At 30.7% G+C, this 17,255-nt stretch overlaps 1 protein-coding gene across 3 annotated transcripts in view; it reads left to right on the forward strand.

Annotated features, from left to right (window-relative positions):
* LOC143064351 (organic cation transporter protein-like) overlaps nucleotides 1–17,255 on the forward strand; it is a 79,944-nt gene that overhangs the window by 13,892 nt on the left and 48,797 nt on the right. For 2 of the 3 annotated variants that reach the window (XM_076237117.1, XM_076237116.1), the window contains exons 2-10: nucleotides 4,686–4,866; nucleotides 5,328–5,431; nucleotides 6,589–6,743; nucleotides 8,230–8,398; nucleotides 9,426–9,647; nucleotides 10,828–11,054; nucleotides 11,596–11,777; nucleotides 12,302–12,456; nucleotides 14,857–17,079. In XM_076237117.1, coding sequence (XP_076093232.1) covers nucleotides 4,686–4,866; nucleotides 5,328–5,431; nucleotides 6,589–6,743; nucleotides 8,230–8,398; nucleotides 9,426–9,647; nucleotides 10,828–11,054; nucleotides 11,596–11,777; nucleotides 12,302–12,456; nucleotides 14,857–14,923 — 1,462 coding nt within the window. In that variant the 3' untranslated portion in view covers nucleotides 14,924–17,079. Of the gene's footprint in view, nucleotides 1–4,685; nucleotides 4,867–5,327; nucleotides 5,432–6,588; nucleotides 6,744–8,229; nucleotides 8,399–9,425; nucleotides 9,648–10,827; nucleotides 11,055–11,595; nucleotides 11,778–12,301; nucleotides 12,457–14,856; nucleotides 17,080–17,255 lie in introns of those variants that run through there. The other variant, XR_012975228.1, reaches the window with a different exon arrangement.

Below are 17,255 nucleotides of genomic sequence, written 5' to 3' on the forward strand. Positions count from 1 at the left end.
TATATTTCGTAGCAGAAAATCTTTCCTTTAATAAAAATAAGCTATTTTTGGAAGGCATGCGCGAAATCACCGAACATTTGAGGAACTCTCAGAACAGGGGTTTCCCTAATTTTTGACATACATTACGCAACATCTTGAGGATGAAACCATACAAACAGATAATTTTATGAAATAAAAGTATGTTTTGAATGTGTTCACACAAATTTATCTAATTATTGATTTTATCAGTTAAATGAAGTGAAGTCACAAGTCTAAGACCCCGTTCACACTTAGACACTTTCACTTTAGATCGGTTTAAGGGCTAATGTGAACGCTTTGAATCGATCTTCAATGGGTCTAAACTAAAACACCAAAAGAGGTAGTTTAGTTTGAATCGATCTAAAGTAAACAGATCTTAATTTAAATGTGAACGCAAATATCGGTTTAAACTAGTACGATTGAATTGAAAATAACGTATGCGCATGTATAGCGGCAAAACTATATCAGAGGTTCGTTGTTTACCCCATATTTCTTTGTTAACAGACCAAAAATCTTAAAACCTGTTGTCTTCGCTGTAGCATAAATTTTTGAAATCTGTGTCTTCTTTTCTTATGTTGATTTTTTATCTTTTCAAGAACCACAGCATTTCTGTGTGTTGTAACTTCGTAGCTACAGTTTTTTTTCCAAAATTGAAAAAAAACTGAATTAACACCAGCATCAAAATTTTAAATAATGATTCAAGAGTTACAATAATTTTATCCATTTTTTTCATTTTGTGTATAAGTATCAGTGTATCAACACATACATTTTATAAATCAGTTCATTTTATATAACAATGTTTACAGTTTTACGGGTAAAAAGGTCAGATCGATTGCGTTTTTAATTGTAGTGTGAACGCAGTGGTTCAGATAATCCCGATAAAAATTATTATGATTAAAGATAATGTGATCGCTTACTGGTTTTATTTAGATCGATTCAAAATAGATCGATTAAAAAAATGCTAGTGTGAACGGGGTCTTACGTGCGCGGATACACCGGACTGCACCGTAATTGAAAATTGCACAGAAACCATAAACGTCCAATGCTTTAATTAGATTCTATAATAAATAAGAATTGTATAGCTGTTCAGTGTTTGAGGCGCAGTTAGTGTTATTTCAGGGAATCGAATTAGCTGCACTTAAAAAATGCGATTTATTCCTAAGTTTAACATATCTGATATGTCTTATTGTAATTTGATATGGACCCAACTGCATTTCAGGCAAAAGGGTTAACTTCAGTTGGTGTTAAGAAATTGTGGACATAAATATAAAGGGTGATCTTTTTTTAATTTCAAACATGGAACTAGTTCAAATGGACACACGTTTCAGTCGAATTAGATCTAGTAAATTATTTACCATCCTCAACTTCAAAAGCTGATCATAATTATAAATGTTTTCAGAACAAACATTTAAACCTCCAATAATTGACTTAAAAATAATCGATTATGTGCGCTGGTGGCTATTTGCGCTCATGATACATGGACGTTTATTACTTTTCCTGTAAGCCCTTGTTTGTGAGGTTTTCCTTAACATTATACATCAACCTTAACTTGAACAGGAACGCATGCTTTGAATTCATCTTCATATTCACCTCACAATCATAATCTTGGCTAATTTCAGGGGCAGCGGTGTCACGATTGTATCTTCCATGCCACCACTCCTTTAGCATGTTTAGTTGCTCGCCCATTTCCGTTCCTCCGTCTGTTTTTTTAAGGCATTCGTAATCAAAAACAATATTTAAAGTCCTTGCACTAAATGATCAATCTGTATCCTAATTTGAGCTATTAAAAATCATTTATTCAGTTTCGCATTTTAAATGAACATTTGTTTTATTAACTTTAATAACTATATATCAAGTATATAAATTCAAAGGACTATAATTGTTCGCCAAGATACTATGCTCGAGCCCCTCAACATTGTACCTGATCTAGATGCGATAATCACACACATCGGTGACATAACATGCATTTAATGTATTTATGAAATATCAGATTTAGTGTCAACAGAAGTAAATTACATATTTTTTTAATTTTTATTTATATAACTATTACTCCGGATCCTGTCATGCGTTTATTTAAACGTAATAACATTATTATAGCTATGTTTGCCTGTATTCAGGGTTGATTCTGTTGTGTAAGCAAACCTATAGTTGGCACATATACATAATTTATATTCAATGTACTAAACAAACAAGGATTATTGTTCATCATTTTTTTTACCAAACATGGCTCTGTTTCACACCACAGCCACGAAATTTGTTCATGTGTACATAGAAAATTGTCTAATTAGAAAAAAATATAGCTTGTTACATCCTAGATGTATAAAAGTTACATCCATTTTGTGTTTAAGAAGTTAGATGTTGATGAACACGTTCTTTCCATTTATGTCGAATAGTACTGATGTGCATGTACCTAAATTACCCATACATTGTACTTACACATCGAAAAAAAAAATCGTGTTGAAACCATGGCAGTTTTTTATTTTAAATATTGCATATACCCGTAGATGAAAATTTAATTCAATAAAATAATTAGAGATTGCGTTATCAAAAAGTTTATTAAAAGCAAAAATGAAAAATATATTCAATCCGAAAATGAGTTTAGACGTGTTTTTATTTATTTGTTAAATTTGAACTTTACTTATATTTTATATATAAATAATAGTTTCCTACAATTTTCAATGTCAACTCAGCTTGATTTTTCAAGGTAAAGGCTTTTGAACTGTAAAAAAGCACAAGGTTAAAAATAACGGTAAAAAATAGAAATAAGGACGATTCAACTACAGTATGTCACGCGTATCCGTTAAATCAACTGGATTTTATTATGATAGTCAAAATCCCTTTTCAATTATTGACACTTAAAACAGCAAGTATTCCCGACATTTTTTTTGTATACAAACTGGTAGTTTAAAAACTTTTACACTTTAAAATTCCTCTCGTTTTGTATACTTCAATTAATGTAACCATATGCATGATATAAGATCTTTTTAAAATGCTTTACGGTTTTGACCAAGACGTGCAACGAATTTTTGATAACTGCTGTGTCGTAGATTTATATCTTTCAGGGCCGTAACTAGGGTTCTAATTCAGGGGAGGCAGGGATTTGGGGCCGCCGACTGAGTGAGGCCCCCAAGAGAGGGGTGGGGGTGGTAAAATGGCTAAAAATGACCCGTTTCCCTTCAATTTCCTTACTATAAGAGACATCAGTATTGCTTGAAGTTGGAAACAATTTTTATGCAAAAACAAGCTGAGATTGCTGTTTGGGGTGAGCCAAGGCTCCTTCTTAAATGCTGTTATTTGGCCTATAATTATTAACATTAAATACATTGTGACCATGGATTTTTTTTCTCAATATGGCTATAAATGACCCATTTTTCTTCGATTTCCTTACTTTAAGAAATATCAGTAATGCTGGATCCTGGAAGCTATTTTGATGCAAACAATTATTACCTGTATTTAAAGATATTTTATTAGAAATCAAACTGGTAAGTTAAAAAAAACATATAAAGCAACTAAGATCATGGAACGCAAGATAATCTTTTTATCGAGGACCTTGAATTTCAATATTGTTGAAAGCTGAACAGACATGTATATAACTAAAAACAGGGACTTTAACTACAGTCAAGTATATACTTAGTATAGAAAGTCCCTGCTACAACGAATAAGAGTGAACTACTAAGGCATTAACCATAATGTTCTCGTACGAACGGGAGAAGCGGTTAAAACAGCTGATTCAGCTGGTAACGAGTTCCCGATATCATAAAAGATTCACAATTCAAAGGGAACTTCCTCTGCTTAATTGAGCCCCTAAATAAATGTGAATAGTTAAGTTTTATTCAAAATTGTCGAAAGCAAAGTTTCATATGTGTTTTCGTATGAATACTGAATAACAGACGGACGGCCACACAAAAAAAAATTGTAATACTGTAACGGTTCACTTTCGATAAAAAATCCGGAAAATGACACATATATCACGTATCATGATAACACTGTTAAAACTGTAAACTTATGTTGTTTATTATATAAATTCAAGTTCTTGGTGTACATAATGTCAAAATTTCATTTTATTACTTCCAAAAAAAGTTTGGTGTAGAAAATTCAGGGGACTGCCTCCCCTGCCTCATAGGTAGTTACGGCCCTGTCTTTAATATTTGTTTAACTGTGTAATTTTTATATAGTAGAATATTAATGTATCAAATCTCTACAAATTAAATTTAAAGCACATTTCCTACATTTTTTGAGATTGTATTTATCCGTAAATAGTTTTTTTTAAGCACGTAGGTTTGAAATTACTGCACTCTCCCTCATGCATTTGTCAACCTTCATTTTTCAAGCGTCGTTTTTTCATGGCTGCATGCTAAAAATATTTAAGGGTGTTGTATATGCGTGATAAATGAAGCTATTTTTAGTCATATTATAGACTTTTGTTACATATTTATTACTAACATTTTGTTACATTTTTAAAACTTCTTGTTATATGATGGGGATGTGTATGTTATATTTCTCTGGGGGTACAAAGCTTTAATAAATATTGTCATACGTACATTATAGTTGATTATTATACTATACCTAGTAAGGTAAAGTCATTTTTAAGATTGGAAATTCGGAAATAAAATGGAATTCGAATTCCAGTTGTAGTAAAAACTACAAATTCTAAATATATGTTGTAGGTGCAAGATCTCTGACCTTGATGACCATTACACATCTCCGGGTCCGGTCTTCCTTAATACTACCAATGGAATTCAAGAATACAACGTAACAGAATGCCAAATTCAAACAAATGGTACAACAACAAAATGCAACGATTGGATTTACGACTCTAGTCTGTTTGAAGCAACAATTATTTCAAAGGTCAGTTTTATTTGCTTATTGGTCGTAAAAATGTATGAAATACTTGTCATTGGTAGTTCAGCGCAAACATCAATTTGTCTGTTTTTATTTAGAGTATCTTTATTTATTCTAAATGTATGTAACTTTCAATGCCTTTTCAATATTGTCATATCTTAAATCAAATACATGAACAGTTGTATATTTTTTTTTTTATAATTGAATAAATTAATTTTGTTTCCAGATGAACATTGCAGTCACTTTACTCACTTACAGCTTCAAGTCCAAAAAAAAAATTAATCTTATCTGCAATTAATCTTCTTTGACCTACATTTATATGTTTTCAAACTTTATACATGTATGAATTGAATTTTGAAATTAGAATGATTCTTCCAGCCTTCCTTCAATTTGCATTTTTTTTTTAAATTATTATTATGAAAAAAGATGAGTCAGTCTTTCTTATACTGATGTCTTTTTTGTTATAGTTTGACGTGGTATGCGACGAAAAACTGTACAGAGCCCATTTTTTGATGGGACACTATGTCGGACTTCTCATAGGTTCAATATTGTCTGGATTGTTAAGTGACTTGTAAGTAGACATGTTTCAACCTATGAACATACTATTCTAGAATGTATTCTATGTTTTGTTTTGTATAATGTTGTTTGTATTTTGGTTGTTTTTGTCATTGACTTACGAGTTTTAATATGGTATCTTGTAGGTAACTTTCGCTTCTTTTTTATATCTTGGATTGAGCTAATTAAAATTGTCAGTCAGTTTTTGTTTTTGTACGGAAACGAACAAGAAAAAAAAACCGTACATTAAAGGTCAAGGCATCAGGTGCTAATATGCAGTGCTGTGTATTAATAAACAAAGATTTACGATTTTGGTGTTGCGTAAAACAGTCCTTTATGGTTTACTTTTATAAATTGTAACTTTGATTGAGAGTTGTCTCATTGGAACTCATACCACATCTTCCTATATCTACTTATTACATTATCTTTACTAGAAGTATGATCAACAACCTGCACAATCTACAAAAAACAATTACAAAATATTAGAAACAATTCACAACTTTATGAATGGAAAAGAAAATTAAATTACTACTGTAAATTGGTCAGTGTGCATGTGCATCTATTGAATCGTACAGTTTTATAAGAATAGTCGTATACCAGTGAAAGACAGTTCATATAAAACAAAATGGTTTTTCAAACAAAAATAAAAAAGTCAAAGAGACCATAGCAGCAATTAAATTGTAAACGTCTAGACGGGTGTAAAATAAAACCGTGGAATGATTTAAATTCCCTCTTATGCACGGGTAATGCTGCACAATACTACGCATGACGGTACTCGTTATACCTTGTCACGAAAAGAAATGATCAAAACTTATGTAGTACCGCTTTTAGTCGTTCTTCCTCATGATCCTGTTGGAGACAGCTTTTGCACCAAATACCTTGTTAAAAATTCCACAGACGTTCGATTCTTGATTCATTTACGTATAACGCACGCCTCAATTTCTTCTTAATGAATTAGATGAATTTCAAAGACATTTATTTAAACACCAGCCTAGTATATTTTCAATTTATACTCTTAGAGCATTTATACTTTCAATGTCAACTCTTTGTAGATTGTCATAATGTTTAGGATTTTAAAATATTTTCCTATCATACTGCTCTTAAAGTATTTTAAATGTATAATACTTTACTAATATGAATAATATACAATTATAGTATTTCATATTTTATTAGATGGGGTCGGAAACCAACGATGCTAATAGGAATAGTTATGTTGTTGTTTTCAATGGGACTCAGACCTTTCATGCCGTATTTCTTACTAGTGTCCATTCTCGAGTTCTTCAATGGTGCTGGTAGTATGATAGCATACATTTGTCCATTTATAATTCGTAAGTTATTTAATGTGTTTAACTGTAACATTACAATTAAGTTAATTGTATACATATGTAACAGTAGTTGTAGTGCTATCAGAAATAAATAACATTTGTTTCAATAAAAAAATACATGTATTTTCAGTTACATATATAATAGTATTTACAAAAAGCGGGAAAAAAAACCCACAAAAAATATAACTAGGTAAGAATGGCTCTCTTGACCCTTCGTGTCAGGTAAGATATAAGCGAGCTTAAAATAGAAAACAATTCTTATCACCTATGAACGGAAAAAAGTTAGAACCATATGTTATAAAATAGATATAATAATTAGTTTCTAGAGGACGTTACACAAACAAACAAAAATATTGTTGAGCATTGCAAATACTACCGATATGCCAAGTATGAACTCGGTACAATTGCATTAAATTAATAATTTTTTTGTATTAAACGACAAATAACAGTACGGGGAATATGATTTTAAATTTGACTGTAAACATGTAATTTGATATCGAAAGTTATGACATTAACACAATTGAAAACGGTAAGAGGAGAATGATATAGCTGAGACTACTATAACTACTGTGTTATAGTAGTCTCAGGATATAGTAAAGAAAATATCTGTACGATATTTCTAAATTTTTGTTTGTATTTTGTTTTAACAAATATTACAAGAGTTTTTAATGAATAACACACTTATTAATAAACCTAACATTATGTTACTTGAAGCACAACTTTAAAATCTAAATTCTTTATTACCGTCAACACTACAGTTGATCGGTATCAGTATAACTTACGAAATAAACAAGTAAACATACAGATAATATAAGTCTTATGCTTGTTATCACGTGGTCTCTGATTTTAAATGCAGTAAACCTTTATTATCCTAAACTATCTGATGTTCTTAACACTCAAAAGTTCAATAAATTTAAACACTATTTGCCTAGATCAATAATATTTCTTGATGAATTTTCTCTAAACTCCTTATATTTCGGACGCACACTAAGATAAAATGAAATTAGGCTTGAATACTCTGACAGCAAGTTGTACATTCACGAGGTGACAACTGAATGCTTATGCAGCGTCCAGTTTCAACTTATAACGAACGAGAAGAAAGTTTATTTCAGAAAGGGCTCTCCGGTACACAACACAAATAATTTTGTCAAAAAAAAAAGTTTGAAAACTTTGCCACATTTACAGATTTTGAACGTTTTCGATCGATATCGATGCACATTTCTTTATATACATATACGGAGCTTAAAATACACGTATTTGTTAACAAGATTTTGAACCAGTATTTAAACATTTGAATTTTCCATTTAAGTATCATTCAATTGGAAGTCTTCCTAGTTCCAGTTATACATGTATCATGATAGCAGGATTTGTAAAATGTTAAAAACATCAAGTTGTCTTTTGCAATTTATCAATTCCTTTGATCATTGAAATGAATATCAATATGTATTTAACTGCATTTAATTAACACACTGTAATTTTAATATTTTAGTTACTGAAATGGTTGGACCTAAGCAAAGAATTCTAGCCAACTTTGCTGTATACATAACATTCTGTGTAGGAAACTATATCCTACTACTACTAGCGTATTACTTGAGGGACTGGTCTGTTTTATATTTTGCGATAACTATATTTGTAGCTGCATATATGATAGTTATGTTGTAAGTTAAATTGATATTCCATTTCATCATAATTTTAAAAAAATGTTTATGTTAACAAACTTAAAAATTTATTCATAATCACAGTAAACGATATGATGGATGTAACGTGTCTTCTGAATTTTTGTTTTTTAATTAGCTCATAAACATAATTTTGGGACCATGACGTCTTCAACGTTTTTAATGATTTACTCCTTAAAACGGATTTAGAAAGGCCAATCATTAAATAGAAATTGTATGTCTGGTTTTTATAAGCATGATACTTAAAAATAATAATAATACATACATAGTGCAAAAGTCCCAAAACTATAGACGTCATTGCTATTGTCGCCTTAAATGCTCACCATGCATTTCAGCAAAACATTATTTTAAACCATAATTGGTAACATTGAAAGTTATCTTGTTATACACTGTATATTGAGGGCGCAATTATCTAGATCAACCCGAGTACATTAAAAAAAAACTCAGTAACTTGACGATTTCTGCCACTTGATTATTAGTAGTCGGTTTGATCTCGTCTTGTCTTTCTAATTCGGTTTACAGTTTCTCTCTATTGATAACGCTTTGCCGTGTTATAGTAAAAAATAAAACAAACGGGTAAAACAAAGTCGTTAAAGGGCCAAAGTCAGTCGAGAGAATACCTCACTGAAAACTTAACTCTTTTACTTTTAGACGATAGCTGTTTCTATCGTTCTATTAAATGCTTCATTCTTTTAATTTCTTAAAACTTGCATATAGCCAAAAAAATAAGATATATTCGACTGTAAAGATCTATTGTTAAGTAATTAAGCCTAGTATATTTGGTTTCAATTATTATTAAAAATAAAACAAGTTCATTGTATATCTAGATAATAACGTCATATATACTTTTAACACATTCTACTTCACCAGATGCGGAAACGGAGTCGCTACACAATGATTACAAATTTGTTCTACATTTAATAGAAACTAAACTTGACTTTCCCAAATTAATTTTTATTTTACTTTTCTGAATGCTTATACTGACGTTGTTGATTATTTGTTTTGACAGTTTTATTTCGGAATCACCAAGATGGTTATTAAGTCGGGGGAGAAAAAAAGAAGCTCTAGCAATTTTAAAAAAGATGGCAATATTTAATGGAAAGAGTTTGAACATATCTGTGGACGATGTGGTTGTGAAGGATATACATAGAACATCTTTTCTTGACTTTGTGAAAACACTGATAAAGTCTAAAAAACTTATCGGACGCTTATTAGTAATATGTCTTAATTGGTAAGTAGTTTTTTTTTTAAATCTTGCTGATTTTGTATCGATGAACCCTACACTAAAAGGACAAGAAACAACAGAGTTTTCAAAAGACAGAGGTCAACTAAACAGTAACCAAAATCAGAATTATGTACTAGGGAATTAAGCTGTTAATTTCTTTCCGAATTCAGCTATAACTATTATATATAATTTCGTTTTGATTATGGACGTACTTTCATGAAAAATGTAAATAAAATGTAAGATTTTCCAAACTGTTGAAAAGTGTTTTAAGTTTATGATCTCGAATCTTTAATAACAAAGTTCCAGTAGTATCACTACTTTGACATGAGAGTGAAATACTTTTAAGGGTGAAATTGGCCTTGTCTCATAATACAGTGGACTTGTAATGTTTTTATGTTTACTGTAGTTTGGGCCTTAGCATAATCCAAAGTCTTCAATATTCGAAATGTCCATATGATGTAGTAAAGTTTGTTAATTTAATGTTATAACTGCTGTCTAAATAAATTATCTATTTTCTTTTAACGTTTTCTTTTGATATGCTATTGAGTTATATATTTATCATGTTTATCCTTGCACACTTTTGCATTCATTTGTTAAAGTAAAGAACAAATTCAAAATATATAATAAACTTAGACAAACACATTTAATTTTATTATTTAAATTAATTCCCTCCGTGAAAACAACTAAAAGAGGGGCGCAAGATACAACGCCATGGTCAAAAAAGAAAAAAGACGAACAATAGCACAAAAAGCACAACACAGAAAACAAAAGACTAAGCAACACGAATCCCACCAAAAACTAAGTGCTCCCGAAAGGGTGGGATAATAAATTATTTTAGTAATGTTTACGGTCCTTAATGCTCTTCAACTTTTCACTTGTTTGGCTTTTCTAAGTTTTGATCTGAGCGTCACTGATGAGTCTTATGTAGACGAAATTCGCGTCCGGCGTATTAAATTATAATCCTAGTACCTTTGGTAACTATATATATTTAAATAACGTTTATCTGTTTATAATTGATTTGTTAATGGTAAACGGGAGATAACTCAACTGAATTTCAAGTTTGTTGCATTATCAATCATAAATCCATGATACGTACGTTCGATGCCTATATTATATATGCACTAAGTTCAATACATTTATACAATGTAAGTTATGTGACTAAATTATACAATTAAATATATTATAGGTTTGCAATTGCAATGACATATTATGGTATATCGATGAATGTCGCAAAGTTCAGTGGAGATGTTTTTGTTAATTTTGCTGCGTCATCGTCAGCCGAATTTTTTGGAATAATTTTCTGTTGGCTTGTAACGGACAGAGTGGGTCGTAAAGGCCTCTTCTGCACTGCTATGATTTTGGGAGGTGTGACGTGTATATGCACTATATTTACATCTCTATATGCCGATACATGTAAGTTAACTTGTTTGTTATATCTTTGTGCTAAAAGAAAAACGAAAACTCATGTCCCTCATGATCAATTTTGTGAATTGTCTTAAGCAAAATGTTTAAAGAACATAAAGGTTTGAAGTATGTATTACATAAACACTACTTGAATATATTTTCTATGTTTGTATAAATAGCATTTGTTTGATTATACGCAATTGATTCTGTAAATGAAGACAAAAAGTAGTGGTATATTAGAATCATGTCTAAAGCTTGCACCAGCAACTAATGACAGAATAAAATATTTAAACAAAAGTTCAAAGCCGTTCTGACTTAATGGAAACATGAATGCTTTTTAAGCTATATATATGTAATTGTGTATCTGAAGTCCGACGACAGCCTAAACAGAATTGCAACCAATATATTTTTAGATAATTAAATAGCGTACAAAACACGATAAGCATTCTTAAAAGACAAATGTCAACATTAACAGAGCGAATGTTATCATCGTTTAAAAATGAAAGCTTATACATTTATACCATTCACATATATATTATTCCTTTTTCAGCTTTGGTGTGGTTAACAACAACCCTTGCAATGGTGGGAAAGTTTTTTTGTACCATTACATTTTTTGTTATTTATATATTCACTGCCGAGCTATTTCCAACTGTTCTGCGTGCATCTGTTATTGGAGTTGCAAGCATGACTGGTCGTGTTGGGTCAATATCATCTGCATATGTAGGTGAATTGGTAAGTTTGATAGACACATTCTGTTAATCCATAGTTCCAACAACAAACAAAGATAAATATAGTTCAATGATCCGATTAGACACTTCTGTAGTTTTATCAGCGATAGTAGAATGATCCTAATGGAAACGAATGTTGTTTATCAGCGATAGTTGAAAATTCCGATTGGACACTAATGTCGTTTTTTCACCGATAGTTGAATGATCCGAATGGACACTTTTATCATTTATCAGCGAAAGTTGAATGCTCCGATTGGAAACTACTGTCGTTTATCAACGATAGTTGATTATTCAGATTGGACATGTCTGTCGTTTATCAGCGATAGTTGAATATACCGGTTGGACACTATTGTGGTTTATCAGCGATAGTTGAATGATCCGATTAGACATTTGTATCGTTTTTCAAAACAGTTCATAATATGAATCATTTTAAGCTGTAACTGATTATAAAATATATACTCAAATAAACGCCAGTAGTACGCACGAGAGAATCGCTTAGAAAACTATATTATTCTATTTCTTATCAAGGGTGACATAATACAGTCCAAGTTTGGAATAGCACTTCCACTGATCATATTAGGAGGGTTTGGATTGATTGCTGGGTTGTTATCTCTGACCTTACCAGACACTACAAATACATGTCTTCCAGAGTCTATAGATGATGCAAAAGAAATACAAGTCAGGTAAAGAATCATTTCTAGTGTCATAGAACAAAACAGAACAAATTAAAACAAATATTACGCTGATACATGTAAAAAATTATTAGATTTCAGACAAACAAAAAAATCAAATCGAGATGTTTTCAGACCATTTAATGTCCAAGTTCAAACTTGAAATAAATAGAAGAGGAAATAATATGACTAACATGAACTCCTAATAAGGAGATCCAGTATGAGTTTTCATAGGTTGAAAAACAGATACTGTATGTTATTTTTCATGAATCTTTAAACACTGATTAACGAAATCATTGAAATATTTTATCCTTGACGATGGTTATGATATGAAATAAGTATCAGATATCACAAGACAACATAATTAATAAAATTTGCAGACATGACAAAAAGTAAAAACAAAAAGACAAAAAGTAAAAACAAAAAGACAAAATTCTACTCATAAAGCAAAAGATAAAGCAAAATTTGTGAAGAATAACTGAAATTATTTCATACTTTTAAAAAACTACCAGTAGGCTGTTTCGTAGCTGATGCACTGCCATTTTCAGAATATAGATATCACCCAGGGGCAATTGATTAGGAACTGACAGTTTATCACCAGCCCAGTAGCCAGTACATCGGTATTGGGATGCCCGGATTTGGCTGTATTTATGGCTTTTTGGGGTTTTATCAGAACGAAACGGTTGTATCCCGTTCAGACAAAAAGAGTCATATTGAATACGGTACCATTTGGTTGTAATACACCTACAGATTCTTGTATTGGCAATTTATTTTTTCCATAAAAAGTACGTGATAAATTTAATTATGACTCGTCAGTGTATTTTAACAGGAGTAAACCGCACGGGTGTTACTATTGCAACATGAACATGTGTTCGTAGATCATTTTGGTTTTCTGTTTAATGTCTTGTGCTCTATGGAGTGTCTTTTCGGTCGCTATATTTTTTTGACATGAGGTGTTATTATGTGTGTCAAGCCATAATTTGACTACATGTTCAAAATATTGTTGTATAAATAATTTTATCTAATTCATCTTTAATTATGAGGTTTCGTGTCAACAATGATTAAAATGCAAGACAGTCCAAACTTTAAACAACTTAAACATCCTCATTTAAAATTAAAGATCGACCAAATAATGTGCCTAGAGCTTGATAACAGTTTTAATCTGATAACTGGTGAATAGTAATGACTTTTGACAACGTTTTTATTTTTTAAATTTAAAGTAAATTCCTGCAATATTATTTGACACTAACTTACTATTGACCAGAATGGTCAATATGTTAATCAACGGATGATATCGATTTCAACTGAATAGCCTTCCACTTTCGTCTATGGTATCTGTGGTTTTCATATTCAATAGAATATTTGTCGACATAAAGTTATAAGAGATACATCTAATTAATATATAAAGGGGAAAACCCGTTTACTTGTTTTATTATGTCTTTGTCTTTCCAATATTAGGATGCAAACGCTCATGTTTGGCTTTATAAATATTTTGATATGAGTGTTACTGATGAGTCTCATGTAGACGAAACGCGCGTCTGGCGTACTAAATTACAATCCTGGTACCTTTTATACACTAACTATTTACACCACTGGGTCGATGAAACTGCTGGTAGACATTTCGTCCACGAGGGCATCACCAGCCCAGGAGTCAACACTTCGGTGTGTTGACTTGAATATCAATAATGAGTTTTTTTTTTTATAAATTCCCTGTTTACAAAGCTTTGAATTTTTCGAAAAACTAAAGATTTTCTTATTCCAGGCATAGATTACCTTAGCTGTATTTGGCACAACTTTTTGGAATTTTGGATCCTCAATGCTGTTCAAACTTGTACTTGTTTTGCTTTATAAATATTTTGATATGAGCGTCGCTGATGAGTCTTATGTACATGTAGACGAAACGCGCGTCTGACGTACTAAATTATAATCCTGGTACCTTTGATAATTATTCAAGGCAAATCTGGAAACGCTCGTTTCAGACGCACGAAATTAAGACAACACTATTATATTCATGAAGCAAAACAACGCTATTTTAAAGTGATAATCATTAGAAGATCAACATATTCATTGAACTATCTTAATGGTCGGTGTTTTAATTTTCCACCGACATGTTTCCCTGGTCTTAGATTTTAAGATACAAGTATGGTCGTTTGATCCGTTATTTTTCGATTATGGGCTAAACCCCATTTTGAGAGAGTGCGGATTTTCATAGAAGGTGATACTTGCATGCAAGGGGACACTTACATTTTCGACGTACCCGATCTCTCTTCTTTTTAAGTTAACGTGAGTCCCTTAATTTTAGATGTTTGTCTCTTTTGAATCGATTTATTAGATTTAAACATCGATAAACTCCCCTCATCTTAATCTATTCGAACCATATTGTAAAGTTAATTTATATTTTTTTTCATTTAGCACGAAGAATGGGAATGGAATAGCTGTTAACGAATGTGAACTTGAAACATTGACAGAGAAAATATAGAAGTGACTTTATAAGGGCCATTCATTCGTAACAAAGTGTGGTTATATATTCCCTTTCAATATACATATCACTGATACATATAACTAGTCTTATTTATATAACATTGAAACAACCTATATAAGGGTATAATCGGTATACCATTCGTAAATTATTTCCTTTTCAAATCTTTTAACCTAAGAAAGTAAAATCAAAATATAAATTGTACATGTAACGTCCTAAATTATAATTAATGAAGATTTGATTACAAAATGAGTAACCAAGAGTACTCTCAAATCTGTACTTAAGTGCCCTTTTTTGTTGGTAATAACCAAACACATCAAACGAACGAAAAACAATTGTCCTTTTACTGACTTGGTATAGGCATTTCCTTAAACTTAAAACGGAGGATTAGACCTGCAATCATAGCTAGCAAAACCTCTTTCTTGTATGACAGTTGCATATAATTCCATTATGTTGACAACAATGTATGAGCTAAATGTGTAAAAAAATGAGGTACAACAGTCACCATTGTGTTCTAGTCTAAACTAGTTAAAAAAATAGCAATATAGACGCTATCTACAGACACAGTTCATCAGCTAAACAATATAGAAATGTATAGATTAAAGTCCATGCATGTCACATTAACTCAAATGGCGGTTGTATAAATACGGAGCCACACCTATAGCATTTTTACCAAAATTCACTAAATGGTAATGTTTTAAAGTTTTGAAGGAACACAATATTACTCAAAAGAAATTGTCTCAGATCGGTTTTAAGCACAATAAAGTTGTACAAGACTAAGAGAATAAGCACTAACGGATATTAGTGCAAGGCGCATGGCCAAATGCAACTGAGCATTGAAGCATTTCATCCCAGCTTAAAATGTCAACGGTATTTTAAAATCTTAATTAATGAACGATGTTAATATACGTATGTCTCGTCTGGACAGTTCACAGTTTACAAATTATCAAATCTTACCTCATCCAAAACACTTTTAAATAACTGTACATTTAAGAACTATTGCGAGGTTTTTATTATTGCTATTGATATAATTATGTGATAACCACATTAACAAGAACTCTTATTCTGATAATGATATATAAATGTATGCATATTGTCCTGAAGTCACAATAATAAATTCACACATTTTTTTTTTTAAATTATACATACTGAATTGAAAACTTTCACATTTGTTAGTTTAATACCGAAAGTACCGGTACCTTATCCCGGCCTCGTTAAACATTAGATTGTATATTTAGAAAAATTGTTAGTAATTGTTAGTATTCAAAATTATAAAATATATATACAGTATATTGTGTATCAATTATTTCAATGTTGATCAATTGAGTGAGTATTTTATTTAAGAGAGAAAGTGAGAAGAGAAGAGAAAATAATAAATAAATAAAACACAAAAGCAAAACAAAAACAAAAAAATAAAAACTAGAGAAAAAAAAATTTAAATAAAAAATAAAAAGTCCTTGAAATTTGGAATTTGGCAGCAGTATTTTTTTTTCTTAAGATACAACATTAAATAAATTTGGCAAAGTTGGTTTTCCATTGTAAATAATTCATACAAACACAAATCAGATGTTAAAGAATGTATATGCATTTTAGGCACAAAACAAGAACAAAAGACAATAAACAATAAATAACATATAACAGTATATTATATAAAAACATATATGTTGGTGTGAGAAGGCTAAAATAAAATGCACAATAACATTACATAGGGTAATGCTAATTAGGTTGCTTAAGTGTAAATTATTCTAATAATGGAAGCCAGGGGTCCCAGTAGATCTGGCAATGTGAAGAGGCTTTGTTTTAAAAAATATATTCTTTTCTAGTATTAGATTTTCTTTTAGATATTTTTTCAGTCCTGCAAAATTTACTTGATTTTCACACAGTTTTGTTCTATAGATAAAGAATTTTGATAAAAGTATTATTAAGTTTTTTATTTTATTATTTTCTGTTTTTCCTAAATTTCCGAATAAAATTATATCCATGTTAAATGGAATAATTATTTGTGTTTGGTTATAAATCCAGTCCATGAGTCTTTTCCACAGATCTGCTATTTTATGGCATGTCCAAAATATATGTTCAATATCTTCAGTAATACATTGCAGAAAGTACATTTATCGATTTGTTTTATTTTTATCTTAAATAAAAATTTATTTGTGCCCAATATTCTGTGTATTATTCAATATTGGAACCAGTGGAGTTTTGAGCTTTTTGTGGAGAAAAAAGACATATTATGCACAGTTTTCCAATCAAAATTTTTGTTGAGTGTTAAGGACTTTTTTCTTCACATCTAAGTTTAGTACTGCTTTTTTCAAATAAAACATTATACATATCT

Source organism: Mytilus galloprovincialis, chromosome 2 (assembly GCF_965363235.1).
Source record: "Mytilus galloprovincialis chromosome 2, xbMytGall1.hap1.1, whole genome shotgun sequence".
Taxonomy (NCBI): domain Eukaryota; kingdom Metazoa; phylum Mollusca; class Bivalvia; order Mytilida; family Mytilidae; genus Mytilus; species Mytilus galloprovincialis.